Below are 17,379 nucleotides of genomic sequence, written 5' to 3'. Positions count from 1 at the left end.
ATAGCAACCACAATTTTTGACGTAGGAACAAAATGAAATGACGTGCATAATGTCCATATTGCCATCTATCCATGATGCAAGTTTCATGAAAAAATATTAAGAACTTTTAAAGTTATCTCAGGATCCAGAAAACCACCATTTTTAGCAGTATTTCTAGTCTATTTGTTGCCATAGCAACCAGAATTTTTGACGTAGGAACAAAATGAAATGACGTGCATAATGTCCATATTGCCATCTATCCATGTTTCAAGTTTCATGAAAAAAATATGAAGAACTTTTAATGTTATCGCAGGATCCAGAAAAGTGTGACAGATAGACAGACTCACAGACCACAGAGGGCAAACCATAGGTCCCCTCCGGTGAAACCAGTAGGGGACAATAAGCAAAGTGGACTGACAGAGCACCTACTTGAAAATGGGCCAAGTGAACTGATAGAGCACCTACTTGAAAATGAGCAATGTGGACTGACAGAGTACCTACTTGAAAATGGGCCAAGTGGACTGACGAAGCACCTACTTGAAAATAGGCCAAGTGGACTGACAGAGCACCTGCTTGAAAATGGGCCAAGTGGACTGACAGAACACCTACTTGAAAATGGGCCAAGTGGGCTGACAGAGCACCTACTTGAAAATGGGCCAAGTGAACTGATAGAGCACCTATTAAACAAGGGCTGTTTGTAAAACATGCATGCCCCCCATATGGGCTGTCAGTTGTAGTGGCAGCCATTGTGTTTACGTTTTTTTGTCACTGTGGCCTTTGACCTAGTGACCTGAAAATCAATAGGGGTCATCTGCCAGTCATGATCAATGTACCTATGAAGTTTCATGATCCTAGGCGTAAGCGTTCTTGAGTTATCATCCGGAAACCATCTGGTGGGGACGGAGACCCCACGTCACCAGTACATTATATAATCTGCAAATGTGGTCCTAAACTGCATCCAAGAACGAGTCACTGTGACCTTGACCTTTGACCTAGTGACCTCAAAATCAATAGGGGTCATCTGACAGTCATGATCAATGTACCTATGAAGTTTCATGATCCTAGGCGTAAGCGTTCTTGAGTTATCATCCGGAAACCATCTGGTGGACGGACGGACATACAGACGGACGGAACGACATGTGCAAAACAATATACCCCCTCTTCTTCGAAGACATGTGCAAAACAATATACCCCCTCTTCTTCGAAATGGGCCAAGTGAACTGATAGAGCACCTACTTAAAAATGTGCCAAGTGGACTGACAGAGCACCTACTTGAAAATATGCCAAGTGCACTGACAGAGCATCTACTTGAAAATGGGCCAAGTGGACTGACAGAGCACCTACTTGAAAATGTGACAAGTGCACTGACAGAGCACCTACTTGAAAATGGGCCAAGTGGACTGACAGAGCACCTACTTGAAAATGGGCCAAGTGGACTGGTAGAGCTCCTACTTGAAAATTGGCCAAGTGGACTGACAGAGCACATACTTGAAAATCGGCCAAATGGACTGACAGAGCACCTACTTGAAAATGGGCCAAGTGGACTGACAGAGCACCTACTTGAAAATGGGCCAAGTGGACTGACAGAGCACCTACTTGAAAATGGACCAAGTAGACTGACAGAGCACCTACTTGAAAAGGGCCAAGTGGACTGACAAAGCACCTACATGAAAATGGGCCAAGTGGAATGACAGAGCACCTACTTGAAAATGGACCAAATGGACTGACAAAGCACCTACTAGAAAATGGGCCAAGTGGACTGACAGAGCACCTACATGAAAATGGGCCAAGAGGGCTGACAGAGCACCTACATGAAAATGGGCCAAGAGGGCTGACAGAGCACCTACTTGAAAATGGGCCAAGTGGACTGACAGAGCACCTACTTGAAAATGGGCCAAGTGGACTGAGCATGTGGCTCGCAGTTGAAGCCTCTCTTCCTCTGGCCAGTGCGGATGTCGAAGATCACAATGCTCTGAGGCTCTTCGGACTTCACAGGCATGGGGCTGAACGTTATCAAGAACCTGTAACACGACATCAAAGAAGATGTTATGAACTTCAATCGTTACATAATTTTGCAAGATCTGTGTACACACAAAAGTTTTGTTTCCCTGTTATCAGTGTGACAGAATGTATGAGGACACTCTGACTATGGTTCTGAGGGAAGTTTCGTCTTGCAAAGTGTCTGACCTTTTAACACCTATAAGAGGTGTAAAGGAATTCGCTGTGCTTATTTTCTAACAAGAGCACCGCATAAGGGGTGCCACGCTTGGCTGAGGGTGCAGTTTTGTATAAATGAAAGCTTGACAGAATTATCTTTTTTGAAGGTCACAGTGACCTTGACCTTTCACCTAGTGACCAAACAATGGGTGTGGCATGTAGAACTCATTAAGGTGCAGCTACATAAGAAGTTTCAAAGTTGTAGGTTGAAGCACTTTGATTTTAGAGCAAATGTTCAAAACCTTGACAAAATGTTAAGGTTTTAGCACAACGCAGACGGCGGACACGACGACGGACACAACACGACGAGCTGGCTATGACAATACCTCGGGTTTTCTCCGAAAACAGCCGAGCTAAAAATTGCCACAATGAAGCTTATCTCACCAATTCCTTCAAGTCAAGGCTTGATTCAACCTTGAAGAACCTTGTCTTTTCAATACATTCAACCATAGCCTTCATTAAAAAGCAAAAAATGAATTTTTAGTGGTGAAATTTAATTGCTAGCTGAACAATGTTTGTTTCCCTGTTGTCAGTGTGACAGAATGTATGAAGACAATCTGACCATGGTTCCGAGGGAAGTTCATATAGCATAGTGTCTGACCTGTTAACACCTATATGAGGTGTCAAGGAATTCGCTGTGCTTATTTTCTAAAAATTGCCCCAATCTTAAAAAAAATTTATCTAGCCAATTCCTTCAAGTCTTTTGACATCTGTCAAAAAACACCATGACATCCTTGTAGACCACCCTTCCGTTCTCATCCCCAACAAGCCCTTTTTTGATTCGGACACAATATAATACAGCAAACTTCAATAAATGTGTTCATTTTTCAGGGTAAAACTAGTTTTATTAAATACAGAAACAATGTTTTGAACCAAATAAATGCGATATAAAATTAAATAGGCCCACATAACATAGGCTTCATAAAAAATATGCCACAGGGACATTAAGACCATGCAGACTAAGGTGCTCTGTTCACAAAAAGCTACCTGCCCTTTTTAATTCTGAGATGGAGCACCAATGTCATAACAAAAGCATAAGAAAGAAGTGTACACAATCAAAGCACATATAAAACCCATGAGTAAGAATGTTCACCTATTGATTCCACAATATAAGTATTAACAAAGCCTGTTGCTGCAAAAAGTTTATTTCCCTGTTATCAGTGTGACAGAATGCATGAAGACAATCTGACTATGGTTCCGAGGGAAGTTCATATAGCACAGTGTCTGACCTGTTAACACCTATAAGAGGTGTCAAGGAATTCGCTGTGCCAAGTTCAATTACCTATTCAAGGCCAAAGTGACAGAAACTGAATGTTAATAGAGAAATGGATTAATAGTGTAGATGGGGAAACACTATGTCCCCTTCTGCGCCGCTTTGAATTTATATTTTTGTGACCTTTGACCTTGAAGGATGACCTTGACCTTTCAGCACTCAAAATGTGCAGCTCCATAAATACACATGCATGCCAAATATGAAGTTGCTATCTTCAATATTGGAAAAGTTAAGGCAAAATGTTAAAGTTGGAGCAAACAGACAAACACACACAGCAATCAACCAACCAACAGACAGGGCAAAAATAATATGTCCCCCACTATAGTGGTGGGGGACATAAAAGGGGACACAAATCAAAATGTGCATTGTTACCCCCTTGTTTCAAATTCAATCTATTTTTACTCGTGGCGACCTTGATTTCAATTTGAAAAAAAAAATATGATAAAGAGAAACAACTCAAAATGTGTGTTGTTACTGATTATTCATAGTTACCCCCCCTTGTTACAAAATCAATCTATTTTAAGTCGTGGCGACCTTAACCTTGGAGATATTGACGCAATTCATTCGCGCGACACACCGTCCAATTATGGTGAACAAATGTGCCAAATGATTTTAAAATCTCACAATGAACGACATAGTTATGGCATGGACAAGCTCATTTATGGCCATTTTTTACCTTTGAACTCCAAGTGTGACCTTGACCTTGGAGATATCAACATAATTCTTTCGCGTGACACACTGTCCATTGATGGTGAACAAATGTGCCAAATGATTTTAAAATCCCACAATGAACGACAAAGTTATGGCCCTTGACAAGCGTGTTCTTCCGCCCGCCAGCCGACATTCACCAATCTAATAACCAGTTTTTTCCTTCGGAAAACCTGGTTAAAAATTGCCTCAATCTTAAAAGAACCTTATCTGGCCAATTCCTCCAAGTCAAGGCTTAATTCAACCTTGAAAGAATCTTGTCTCTTCAACACTTTCAAACAAAGCCTTGATTAAAACGCACACACAAAAATATATTTTTGGTGCTGAAATTTAATTGCTTGCTGTTAAAGCTGAACAATGTTTGTGTCCCTGTTATCAGTGTGACAGAATGTATGAGGACAATCTGACCATGGTTCCGAGGGAAGTTCGTCTAGCACAGTGTCTGACCTATTAACACCTATAAGAGGTGTAAAGGAATTCGCAGTGCAATAATGACAAAACAAGGGGATTGTAAATATAACACATTGCCACATAAGCTAAACAATGATACATGTAAACATTCAATAAAATTGGTTTCAATCGGACATGGAAACATGGCTATTTATAACTGTTAATTATGAAATTAAATCGTTATAAAATTTTACAAGATCTGTGTGCACACAAAAGTTTGTTTCTCTGTTATCAGTGTGACAGAATGTATGACGACAATCTGACTATGGTTCTGAGGGAAGTTCATCTAGCATAGTGTCTGACCTGTTAACACCTAAAAGAGGTGTCAAGGAATTCGCTATGCAATAATGACAAGAGGATTGTCAATATAACAAGCAAATTCGTTTGATATCCCCTGCCAATATGCTTCTGGACACAAAATTGTTTTATTTGACACTCAGCTAAAAAAAGGACAAATGGCTTTTAATAACTGTTAATTTCTAATGACAGCCTTTAAAAGAAAACTTCAAAATAACTCTTAAAATGCCACGCTTACAAATATTTGCAGTTATATGCATTAAGCACAACATAAAATATACAGAAATTAAAAGAAAAACCATCGGCAGAGCACCAACATTTTTAGAAAAGAAAGCAATTTCCAATGGTAGGTGAAAATAAACTGCAAATAAAGGTTTAAGGAAGGCCTAACATGGAAGAATACCTTTCACAAGGTGAGAAATCTATCAGCTGAACTCCAGGGTGGCTGAACCTCATAATCTGGTCAAACTTTGGTCCACCCCACAGTGCTATACCTTTCTGATGCAGGGTGGCTAAGTAGGTTCCCTGTGGAGACCAGCGCACATACGTCTCTGTCCATCTCTGGAAACAACATCAAATATGAACTAAATACATTTTTCTTCCCTGCAGTTTCTTTTTATTTTCTAAGAAGTTCAATCTTATAGATAACTGTATTGTTAACGTTTTCTCTGCCATTTCCAGCTATTTGAAATATGCCTCTATCAGAGGAGAAAAAGTCTATTACGCTTTGATAAATATTGCTCATGCTTATTTATTCTTATATCAGAGTATTTTCAACTTTTCAAGTACTCATTTTGTCAACATTTTGATTTTCTGTCCTATGTGCACCTCTTAACTTAAAATATGCATCAGAGCTCCAGATAAGAGCCGTACAGCCGTAAATACGGCTTTTTAATGAAGGTTTATGCATTATTTTTTTTTAAATGGACGTACAATTATTACTTTTATATCCTTTTTACGCATTTACGAAATAAATCTGGCCGTACCAATACGTCAGCGCGGCGTGATGTGCTTTTCTCTTACCTAACGGCGCTTTTCGTTAATTTAAATTACAGAAAAATTGTAGACTGGATTGCGGTATTATGGTCTATTTTGTCGCGTGATTTCCGTTTACTCGTAAACCCGGTAAAAACAATATGTCTACGGGCAATGGAAGGCCGTCAAAAAACACTTTGTTGTCATATAATGACTAGACACCGTCATCTAACCATCCTGACATTCAATCTGTAAACCCAGAAAAAGACATTGTCGCCCCGATATAAAACAATTTGATTGCATCGGTGGCTAAAAACGTTAGAAAACACGATTGGACACTCAAGAAAAAAAAGTGGAAGATTGGAAAACTGAATATGAGACAGTGACATTAGTGTTCATTTACTTAGCTTACTAGTTGGCTTGTGTTTTCTTGTCAAATAAATGAAAAAAATAGCATTTAGTCTAAGTTTTAATGTGTAAATATATTTGCATCATAATTCAGAAAGGATAACCTTATAAAGTAACTGTTTAAGAAGCTAAATATATTTATTATTATTGCTGCAAATGTTTCTGTTAAGTCAGTTATAAACCCTTCAATTTATCCAAGAACACGGGTAGTACAATACTTCCTGTATTTTTGAATATGGTAGTACAGGTACTAATTGATTTTCAGCGTTACTCCTTTTCTTTCTGTCTGTGGCAGTACCGTAACTAATTTCACAAATCATATCTGGAGCTCTGATGCATATATAACGTAAATCCACGAATATAATACGCCCTCGTGCATGATACACACCCCCGAGTTTGGTCAAAATTTATCAGTAAAAATTGAAAATCCGAGTAAAATACGCACTAAAAAAATCAGTGTCCGAAATCGGCCATTTCCAAAAAAATGTGTCAATATATTTTTGTGTTGTGAAAATAGCAAATCAATTTGGTGTTGTCAACTATCTGTTTCAAAGTAATACCCCGGTATATTGATCGGGATGTGTTATAGTGCTGTTGTTACGACAGTTGCATAATAAATATCTCTGTCTGTTGTTCATATTACCATTGATTGTTACCGCTAACACACGGGCTCCTTGCTGACATCCGGGTCAAGCAGTCATAATTACAAAAGAAAGAAGCAGAGACGCTGTTTTTTGTTTTCACATTTAATTCAATTTGACAATATTCGGGACGATAATAATTATAACAAGAGCACCGCCTTGCGGGTGCAGACCGCTCATCTATTTTCTTTTCAAAGGTGAAGGGACTCTCATTTTCAATCACAAAGGAGGGAGGGGTGGAGTGAAGAGGGGTTTATAGTGTGGGGTTGTGGACATTTATTTCATTATCTTCCAAAAAAGCGAAAAAAAAATAAAAAATAGGGGGCGGGGGGAGGGGGGGGGGGGGGGGGGGGGGGGGGGGGATGGCGGGGGCGATGGGGGGGGGGGTATTTTTTGGGTGCGATGGTTGGACGGTATTTCAAACATAACCGTTTTAAAAAAAAAAATGGGTGGGGGGGGTTATTTTGTGATGGGGGGTGGTGGTAATTTGTGAGATGAGATTAAAAAAAAAAAAAAAAAAAAAAAAAAACAAATTGGGGGGGGGGGGGGTGGGGTGGGGGTATAGTGTGAGGGTGTGGTGGTCATTTGTGAGATGATCTTAAAAAAAAAAAAAAAAAAAAAAAAAAAAAAATTAGGGGGGGGGCGGAGGGGGGGAGGGCACGGGGGATGGTTTGGGTGGAGTCTATTGTGGTATGTCAGGTAAGAGTAGTTTCGTCAAAGTATCAATCAAATCTAATCATAAATAAAGAAGTTATGGCAATTTTAGCAAAATTTAATAATTTGACCTTGATTCAACTTGCCAGGTACAGTAACCTCATGATAGCATGAAAGTATTTGAAGTTTGAAAGCAATAGCCTTGATACTTAAGAAGTAAAGTGGATCGAAACACAAAATTTAACCATATATTAAAAGTTACTAAGTCAAAAAAGGGCCATAATTACGTTACAATGACAACCAGAGTTATGCAACTTGTCCTTTTACTGTACCCTTAGTTTGTGAGTGTTCCAAGTATGAAAGCAATATCTATGATACTTTAGGGGTAAAGTGGACCAAAACACAAACATTAACCAAATTTTCAATTTTCTAAGTATAAAGGGCCCATAATTCCGTCAAAATGCCAGTCAGAGTTACATAACTTTTCCTGCACAGTCCCCTTATGATAGTTAATAAGTGTTGCAAGTATGAAAGCAATAGCTTTGATACTGTAGGAATAAAGTGGACCTAAACACAAAACTTAACCAAATTTTCAATTTTCTAAGTATAAAAAGGGCACATAATTCTGTCAAAATGCCAGTCAGAGTTACATCACTTTGCCTGCACAGTCCCCTTATGATAGTTAGTAAGTGTTGCAAGTATGAAAGCAATAGCTTTGATGCTTAAGGAATAAAATGGACCTAAACACAAAACTTAACCAAAATTTTCAATTTTCTAAGTATAAAAAGGGCACATAATTCTGTCAAAATGCACGCCAGAGTTATCTAACTTTGCCTGCCCAGTCCCCTCATGATAGTAAGTAAGTGTACCAAGTTTGAATGCAATAGCATTGATACTTACTGAGAAAAGTGGACCTAAACGCAAAACTTTCAATTTTCTAAGTATAAAAAGGGCACATAATTATGTCAAAATGCACGCCAGAGTTATCTAACTTTGCCTGCCCAGTCCCCTCGTGATAGTAAGTAAGTGTACCAAGTTTGAATGCAATAGCATTGATACTCTTGAGAAAAGTGGACCTAAACGCAAAACTTAACCGGACGCCAACGCCAACGCCAAGGTGATGACAATAGCTCATAATTTTTTTTCAAAAAATAGATGAGCTAATAATAATAAAGTAATAAGAAGACAAAATGGTTACTTCCGTTTTTATAGTTGTCTAGATGAATTACTTTTCCAAAGTATTACAAACTTAATACTTTAATATAACTTAAAATACAATTAAACCGCTTGTGTTTTTCATGATCTCTTTAATTAAAATACGCTGCTGTCATAAAGGCTAGTTTGGGAGTAAAAAACAAATTAATTAATTATCACATTTCAATTTAATTCGGCAATCGGCAGACAGGTGTAATAGACTCTATTAGCATCATAAAACTAATTATTTAATTACCACTCTTTACTTCAAATATGGTAAATATGCGGTAGAAAGATAAATAGTGGTCAGCTAAGAAATATTTATTTACAGGTATTGTCAGTTTTTTTTTTCATTTGCTAATCTCTTTATACGATTTAGCGTCCAGTCGCTATTTTGTAGGAAGACGACGATATTAACTATGTATTCAAATTATACAGTGTCTGCGCATGAATTACCCAATATTATCTGATAGCTCCTCCCGTTCTCACGTTTCATTCGACAACGTCATTTCATGTTTAAGCGAGCTCAATGTTGATTGGCCAGCTACCATGCCCACTTCAATGACAATAAGGTCAAGCGATGTCTCATAATCGGGTACAGAATGGGTTTTGTTTACTGTTCGAATTGCGAACACTTTCATTAAAACAAAGAGACAAATATAGAAAACCAGTCTGATATAAATGGCGGATGTTTTCAATGAAATTTAACTAGATTTTCGCATTTTCACAAATAAGATTTTTATTGAGCCTAATTCTCAATATTTTCGCAAATGACTCAAATGGCGAACGACAGCGCGAGCCCTGTTGCACCCCTTTGATGAAATGGTGTAGTTCAAAATGGCTGCTGAGAAGCTTATAACAGCGATTAAGTTGAAAATGTGCACAGGAAAAATTTTGTTCTGCTCTAAACTCGTATATAATACGCACCCCCTACTTGACGAAAAAATCGGCAGGTAAAAAAGTGCATATTATATTCGTAGATTTACGGTAATAAGGCTGTATCTTATAATTAATTGAGCATTTTGAATTCTTATAACACATCATGCTTACAACGATAATGACCTATCTTTCCAAAAACTAAAAGACAAACTGTAGGGAATAAGCTAATGCCAATTGGCAGCCCCTCTCCTTAAAAAATTATGCCCCATCCGTTTCAAATATATATGGCTCCCTTCAGTTTTCATAAACCATCTTTACTTAAACAATATTTTTCACCTTATTTTATTCCTTTATTTGTTTTTCACCTTATTTTATTCCTTTATTTGTCTTGTAAATACGTACACTTCCTACTAGTTTTTATTGGTTATTGACAGTTTCTTATACTAGTTTCTCATACTAAAATGGAATTTGTATTGATAGTAAGATCAAAACATTTTAAATACAGTACACACCTCATGGAATGGATGATTTAATATAAGAACTTAAGAGGAAACAGCAAATTAAGTCAATATGTACAAGTTTATCATATGACAATTTTTCGCTAAAAAGGTCACCCTGCCCAATTGCAGGATGCTTGCCCAGCGTGTTTTTTTCACCATTTTGGGAATGGGGCTGGGTCCCTTTGGATTGGAAATTGGAGATTAATGACATGTTTAGACTTATTAATAATAAAAAAATATATTTTTCGAAACTTTAAATAGGGATTTTAAAGGTCCCATTTTGGAAAAATATATACTTTTTCCATTGTTGTCATTTTTAGTATGGCTCAATTACTAATGCTTTATATTCTCATTAAAAAGTACCCAGATTCTACTTACAGCTCTCTCCTCCACAACAGTGGGGTCCCTGACAGCCCCAAGGTGCACAGTGTTCTGATAGATCGCAGTCTTCTCTCCACCCTCATAGATCACACTATAGTGATCATAGCAGTCCGGATCTTGCAGCCAATACCTCAGATTGCCCTGAAAGTAGCATATAGAAGCTGCTTCAACTTCCCATCCATTTCTTCAATTTTTTTATTTGAATTAATGCATTTCATAAATGATACCTAACAGACTGAGTTTGTGCAAAGTTACTCATGAACTAGTGTAGTTTGAAAGCAGTAACGAGATGTTGCCATACCAGGTCCTTGTAAGGCTTAGGCTGAGGGGGCTCCCATTCATCAGACACATGCTCATATCTAAAATTTAACAAGTTAAAAGCAATGTTTATATATATATATATATATATGGGTTCAAGTAATACAAATAAAAAAGCAAAGTGGGTTTCTCACATTGCAAAAAGAATAGTTATTTATAAATAATTACCTGTTCCACTTACTTATCATAATCTGAAAACAGGTTGACAGCAAATGTATGTGCTTTATCCAACTTGTAACCGTTTGTGGCTTTCACAGCTTCAGCAGCACTGTTTGGGTTGGAGTATTCGATAAACATGTACCTGTAAACACCAAAAACTTACACATTGTAAATCATGATGTAGACATTACCTTATCTTACAAATTTACACATAATTAACAATAATACAGTACACTCCACGCGTTTTCCCCAATTTCCCTCCATACTCCGCGGGTTTCGACCTGGAGGGAGATTAAGAAAATCCCGCTATACGCGGCGTTTGCATGATTTTGGACGCGGCGGTTAACGATCGGCAAAACTGATAAGCCAACGCGGCGGCCCTCGGCGTTGGCAACGCGGGGAAACTCCGCGTTTTACGAGATAACGATCAATTTAATTTTGTTTGACTTCCTGATTTTCAAATAAAATTACATTTATTATAAGTACATACATGTACATGTAGTATAATATTTACAATAAAAAAAAACAACCAAGATAGATCGATCCCGACGTGGTTGTAGAAGTAGTTGTTGTTGTATAGAAAACTCGTTGATTTACGACACACAAAACGTCGTCTTTTAACTAATACTTACCAATTAATATAAACACAGTTTGCAACATTGTTTTTATTTTGATAATTTAATCCAAAGTTTTCATGTTAGCAGGTGATTTTCTATACTGAACATGTATACAAATGACCAAGGACCCTAAAAATCTCGCAAATCTGTGTGAATTGACAGTTTGACGTAATCAAAGAAAAGCCGCTTCCTGTCTACAGGCATAACTTACTCAAGTAAACACGTTCAAAGAATGCATAAGGAATGGTTTTAATTGTCGGAACAAAGTCAATTCTCTGCTCGCTAATGCATTGATTTTCTCTTTGTTTGTAGGTTATTCCATTGATTGCTAAAAGGTGGTAACTATTGAGTTGATAATTGCATTTAATATTCACAGGTGTATTCTTGTTGCGTCGACATTCTAAACAATGTTTACCAGTAATTATGGACCAAATCGGCAGAGTGACATTCACACATGTTAATCCCTTTTGTCAAAACACCGCAGACAGCAGTCTACACAATAGGTCAGTAGACAAGCTTTGCGTGTTTTCATAACGTCAAACACTTAAAATCCAGTTCCGCCAAGATGTCTTCTTTAATCAGTTTACTATACAATTAGTGTTAAAATAATTACTCTACTAAAATACCGTAACGATAAAGATTCGGCGTGTTCGATTTGAAATTATTTTAGAGGAAATATCAACTTTTTCGCGATATAATTTCGTTAATAAATACCAAAGAAACTTTTAACCGAAATCAACAAAATTCAATGTTCTCTGCGCTACAAAGTTTGTATAACAAGGGACAAAATTGTCACAAAACCAGGTTTTCATTGTGAAAAAAAAATCTGATAAAGGGAGAAAACTCAAACGGAACTTTTGAAATGACCAAAAAAAATTAACCCCCTTTGTAAGTTTTATTTTTTTTTTAAATCTATTTTTAGTCGTGGCGACCTTGACATTGGAGAAATTGACGTGATTCTTTTGTGGGACACACCGTCCCATGATGGTGAACAAATGTGCCAAATGATTTTAAAATCTCACAATGAATGACATAGTTATGGCCAGGACAAGCTCATTTATGGCCATTTTTGACCTTTGAACTCAAAGTGTGACCTTGACCTTGGAGATATCGACGTAATTATTTCGCGCGACACACCGTCCAATGATGGTGAACAAATGTGCCAAATGATTTTAAAATCTGACGATGAACGACATAGTTATGGCTCGGACAAGCTCATTTATGGCCATTTTTGACCTTTGAACTCAAAGTGTGACCTTGACCTTGGAGATATTGACGTAAATATTTCGCGCGACACACCGTCCAATGATGGTGAACAAATGTGCCAAATGATTTTAAAATCTGACAATGAACGACATAGTTATGGCCCGGACAAGCTTATTCTGCCAGCCCGCCCGCCCGCATTCGCCAATCTAATAACCAGTTTTTTCCTTCGGAAAACCTGGTTAAAATATCAATACACGCACGCTTTGCAGGAGTATACATTGTACCTTGACCTTGTACATTGCAGCATAATTTTCGCGCGCTTTTGTCGGGAAATATACATGACTGTATATTGGAAGCATTTGTAAACGTCGTGTTAACAATTAAAAATCGTAGTGTGTTTCGGATTACGAATTATTATTCTCATTTGGAAATTTTACGGAACATTTATTCTTGTGTCATATGTGTTATGATTTAAATATTAATTTGTCAAATGTATTATATTAGACTAATTCATATCGTAGACGTACCTGTGAATTAAAAAACATAATTTTTATACGTATTAATTTTCTATACAATTATCTTTTTTATACATGTACTACAGTATTTAAACAATTTATTATAACAATGTTTTTATTTTTTGGCATGCCCAGTAGCACACTGCTAACGCGGCGTTGCGCGGCGATCACTGATAAGAACGGAAAGTGTCTGCATTTACCGACTAGCCTAAAGTAATACACGCCGCGGGAATTAGCGAACGCGGCGTAACGCCGAGCGTTTTATCGAGTTCACCTCGCTCTTCCAACGTCGCGTGAACACTCGCTAGCAGAAAAAACCCGCGGAGGGAGCGCGTTTTTTGGGGAAAACGCGTGGAGTGTACTGTATAGTGAACACCTACATATTTCTTAAATTTGTATAATGCAATTTTACATAAATATCTTTAGTATTTAGCTACCACAAATAATTTAATTAAATACCCCTTTGTCTTTTCGTCTTCGCCCAATGGGTAGAAGTCATTGACAATCTTTCCAAACTTTTCATATATCTTTTTTACGACAACCTGAAGTTTTGTCAACTTTTCACTTCCAACAACAGGGATATTGTCAACAATGATCACATTGTCGATGCTGTCAGTGTCCTTAGGTTTAGTCTTCAGTAAATCACCAAGCAGATCTGAAATCAACAAATTTGATGTTTCTTACTTTCTTATGCATCATTAAACTTGTGTAGCTGCAATACATTTTCATTATTGCACTGCATGGTTTGTTCTTTAGCAGGGAGCCTTATAAAGACAAATCCAAACCAGTCAAATTATCAAGGACAGTAGGTCATGTAAACTGGGAAATTATACATTACCTCTTTTTTAAAGGATTGCAAATCTAAGCTGAGAGTTGCTATGCCGTCTTTTTTTCTAAGGTACAAAATTTGATGACCACTGCAAGGGCTAAGGAACACTGATACTTCAAAAACTGATCAACATTTACCTGTCTCAAACTCAAACAAATGTAGTCCAAATAATTAGACGTAAGCTACCCCGCTTACGTCTAAACGGCTACCGTCGTTTTCCTATAGCAAATTGAGTTCAACTAAAACTTCAGTTTTTCTCGTTAAATCTTTGCTAATGCATAAAATTATCATCAATTAGACATATATGTGAGCGATTACCTCTTAAATGTGTAAAAATTGTGCTTTTAAACCACTTATGTACATTTTTAAAAATAAACATACACAACACACTTCGTGTGTTTGTCGTTTATAGAATTACATTGAATTATCTTGAACGAAATTATTTTTTGAATAGGTTACACATAACCAATTGTTGTTGTACAACAAACCACATCACTTTTTAGCTTTCTGTACTCTTTAATTAAATGGAACCTATATGTGTGTGTTAAAACTACCAGTTGTATCACGGAGTGTATATTGTTAGGAGATGAATCGAGTATTTGACCCTTACTGTAGTAAATTCAATCTTATGCAAAAACTATTCATCCGATTTTATTGGTTTATACGTTATCTTGTTGCTTATTAATTCCTCTTTCAAAAATATACGTTTTAGTATATTCACGTTGTTATTAATGGATTTTTAGCGAGATAAACACAAGAAATAAACATTTTATGTTTTACCACCGCGCGTTTTACCGTATTGTGGCTATCGATTTTGTACAATTAGCGTACAGCGAAGCGCCGAGGTTATACATTTTGATGTACCCACTCACGTCTTTTGTTGAATTATAGTTTCATTTCTCGGCCGATTTTGACAAATTATATATCATTAGAAAGCTTACGTAACGTAGTAAACAGATATATAAATATATATTAAGTTTTTCTTCTGATTTCGACAGCCCGGCGAGTTATAACTTTAACTTTTTCAAATATCATACCGTTTTGGAGTTTTAGAATCTAGATTTACGGTTGACATGTTCGTACTTTATACCAATTTGTAGCGTTTATATTTGGAGTTCAGTTTTAAAAATTACATCTTGCTTAGAAGAATAGAATTCTGTATACGATAGAAAAAAATTTGTTTAAAAACGAAAGTAATTAAGGAATGAAGGCGGAAGAAAGTAGCGCGCGTTCCTAACGCACTGAACTGATGCTACGGTCTCGGCGATTATGCTTTTGTTTAGAAACCGGCCATTGAATTTCCTTTGCCATGATTATTATATTTTTTATGAAAAGATATCTCAATAATCTTGTTTATTGATAGATCTGTGGTTTTATTGCCCCTGTGTTCAGCACAAACCAATTGTCTCGTTATGATCAGATACTGTGCCGACCAATACTAAATAACACTATGGTGTCATACGCCACAGCAGGGACCTATACTTGTGATCATGGAGTCTAAGTGCAAGACTTAAAAAAGTATGTTGTTTCGCTTGCGGTTGTTAAAGCCAAAACGGGGCTCCCAGCTGGCACAGCTGCTGATATTCAGATCTAAATACTTAAACTTATTGAGACCTTATTCTTAACCGTTGCGCGTTTTACGATATCGGATTTTAGGCGGGAATAAAACTCAGTGAAACTATTCAATTTCTTACACAACATTAAGCATATTAACAGTTATTGAAATTAACAATATCAGCGACATCTCTTTAAAGACTAAACACCTTTTCAAGTATCGAATTTAACATGTCAATAAAATATATTAATACCAAAAAAGGTTTCATTTAATATTGTTCACATTAAACCTTTAAATGAAAGTGTCGCTTTAACTATTTTCCGTGTCTTATTAAGCCGCGAATCGTTTGCTAAAAACAGTTAACAAAAAGGGCTACACGTTCTAATTCTTAATGAAATACAAAAATAAGTATAACATAATTAATAACGTCCATAAACACACACAGCAAGATAAAAGTTTTAATGGAAAACTAATATGACATTCCACGTAAATTATTATTTTCGTCTAAATCTAATACTATATATAGAGAAACAATGTATTTATAACCGACCAATGAGGTAACATTATGCAACTTTCAATTTACACAGTGCTATATGGCAACAATATGGAATTTGAACAGTGGTAGTGTTTTAAGGTCTGGACTATCATTACTTGTAAGTTTGTATAAACATTTTTCTAATGCAATTAGTAAAATAATGTTTATATTTTATGTTTAATAATTTATTGCATGATTATTCTGTGCTGTTATATGAATTTGATGCCGTTAAAGCTTCCTACATGAATTCATGTCGGAACGATGCTATTGCAAAATAACGTTAAACGATATGAGGTCGATGTAAATTGACCTCATATTTATAGGAGTAAAACAAATGGTACAATTAAAGCAAGAAATAATTGCTTTTTATTTACTTCGTTATTCTTTTGAGCGCTCTATCCACCGTATTGGAAGACTTTTGCAATGTTGTAGACTTAAAGTATCGCAATTGGTTAGTTCACCAAACTTTTGTGCATTGTGATATTTGATGTAGCCTAAGTGGATAACGATGCCCAACAGATGTTGTATACTTAAACTTCCAATGGAATTGCTGCGAAGACCTGCGGTCATGTCTATGAAGTGGTGCATGTCTTTAAAAAGCCGCCATAGCAAAAAATATCAAATGCTCTGGGAGTACCTTTATATGGACTTCTACTTAATTAAGAGGTTCTTGGCTTTGTTTCTTAGTTGGTTTTCAGGGGGGGGGTAGTGAATAAGGTCACCTTAATGAGCTAGCTTTTCATTGAAGCGGTTTTATGTGCACTGACTGTGTTGTGAAATAGAGCAACGTCTGGTTACTGCCTGGATGGATGACCGCAAGTTACATCAGTAAATAGTGTATTGTGTAAAAATTAAAACACGTTGAGGCGGCATATTGCGAACAGTTTAAAGACAAACACAACTCAAACCTTCATCAGATACATCATCAACATAATCTTCTGGATCGCTAAACTCCGGTTCATCTTCATATTTCATGTCTGATTGATTGTCTACAGCTGACTCTGACCGTTTTTGTTTCCTCACTTCACGGTCCCCCTTCTCAGCCGCCATCTTACAAACCTCGTGGACCCGGCGGTGTATGGAATTTTA

General features: G+C 36.8%; 1 protein-coding gene across 1 annotated transcript in view; it reads right to left on the bottom strand.

Moving 5' to 3' along the window:
• The window catches only part of LOC127868642 (eukaryotic translation initiation factor 3 subunit B-like), a 51,261-nt gene extending 33,882 nt beyond the window's left edge, over positions 1-17,379 (bottom strand). Inside the window, exons 1-7 of the mRNA XM_052410573.1 lie at positions 17,199-17,379; positions 13,831-14,026; positions 11,056-11,175; positions 10,858-10,915; positions 10,554-10,697; positions 5,328-5,485; positions 1,863-2,000 (exon numbers count right to left, since the gene is read on the bottom strand). Of these exons, the coding sequence (XP_052266533.1) occupies positions 1,863-2,000; positions 5,328-5,485; positions 10,554-10,697; positions 10,858-10,915; positions 11,056-11,175; positions 13,831-14,026; positions 17,199-17,340 (956 nt within the window). The 5' untranslated portion in view covers positions 17,341-17,379. The remainder of the gene's footprint in view (positions 1-1,862; positions 2,001-5,327; positions 5,486-10,553; positions 10,698-10,857; positions 10,916-11,055; positions 11,176-13,830; positions 14,027-17,198) is intronic.

Source organism: Dreissena polymorpha, chromosome 2 (genome assembly GCF_020536995.1).
Source record: "Dreissena polymorpha isolate Duluth1 chromosome 2, UMN_Dpol_1.0, whole genome shotgun sequence".
Lineage (NCBI taxonomy): Eukaryota > Metazoa > Mollusca > Bivalvia > Myida > Dreissenidae > Dreissena > Dreissena polymorpha.
The sequence above is the reverse complement of the archived record's forward strand: the minus strand, read 5'-3'. Positions and strand labels throughout refer to the sequence as shown.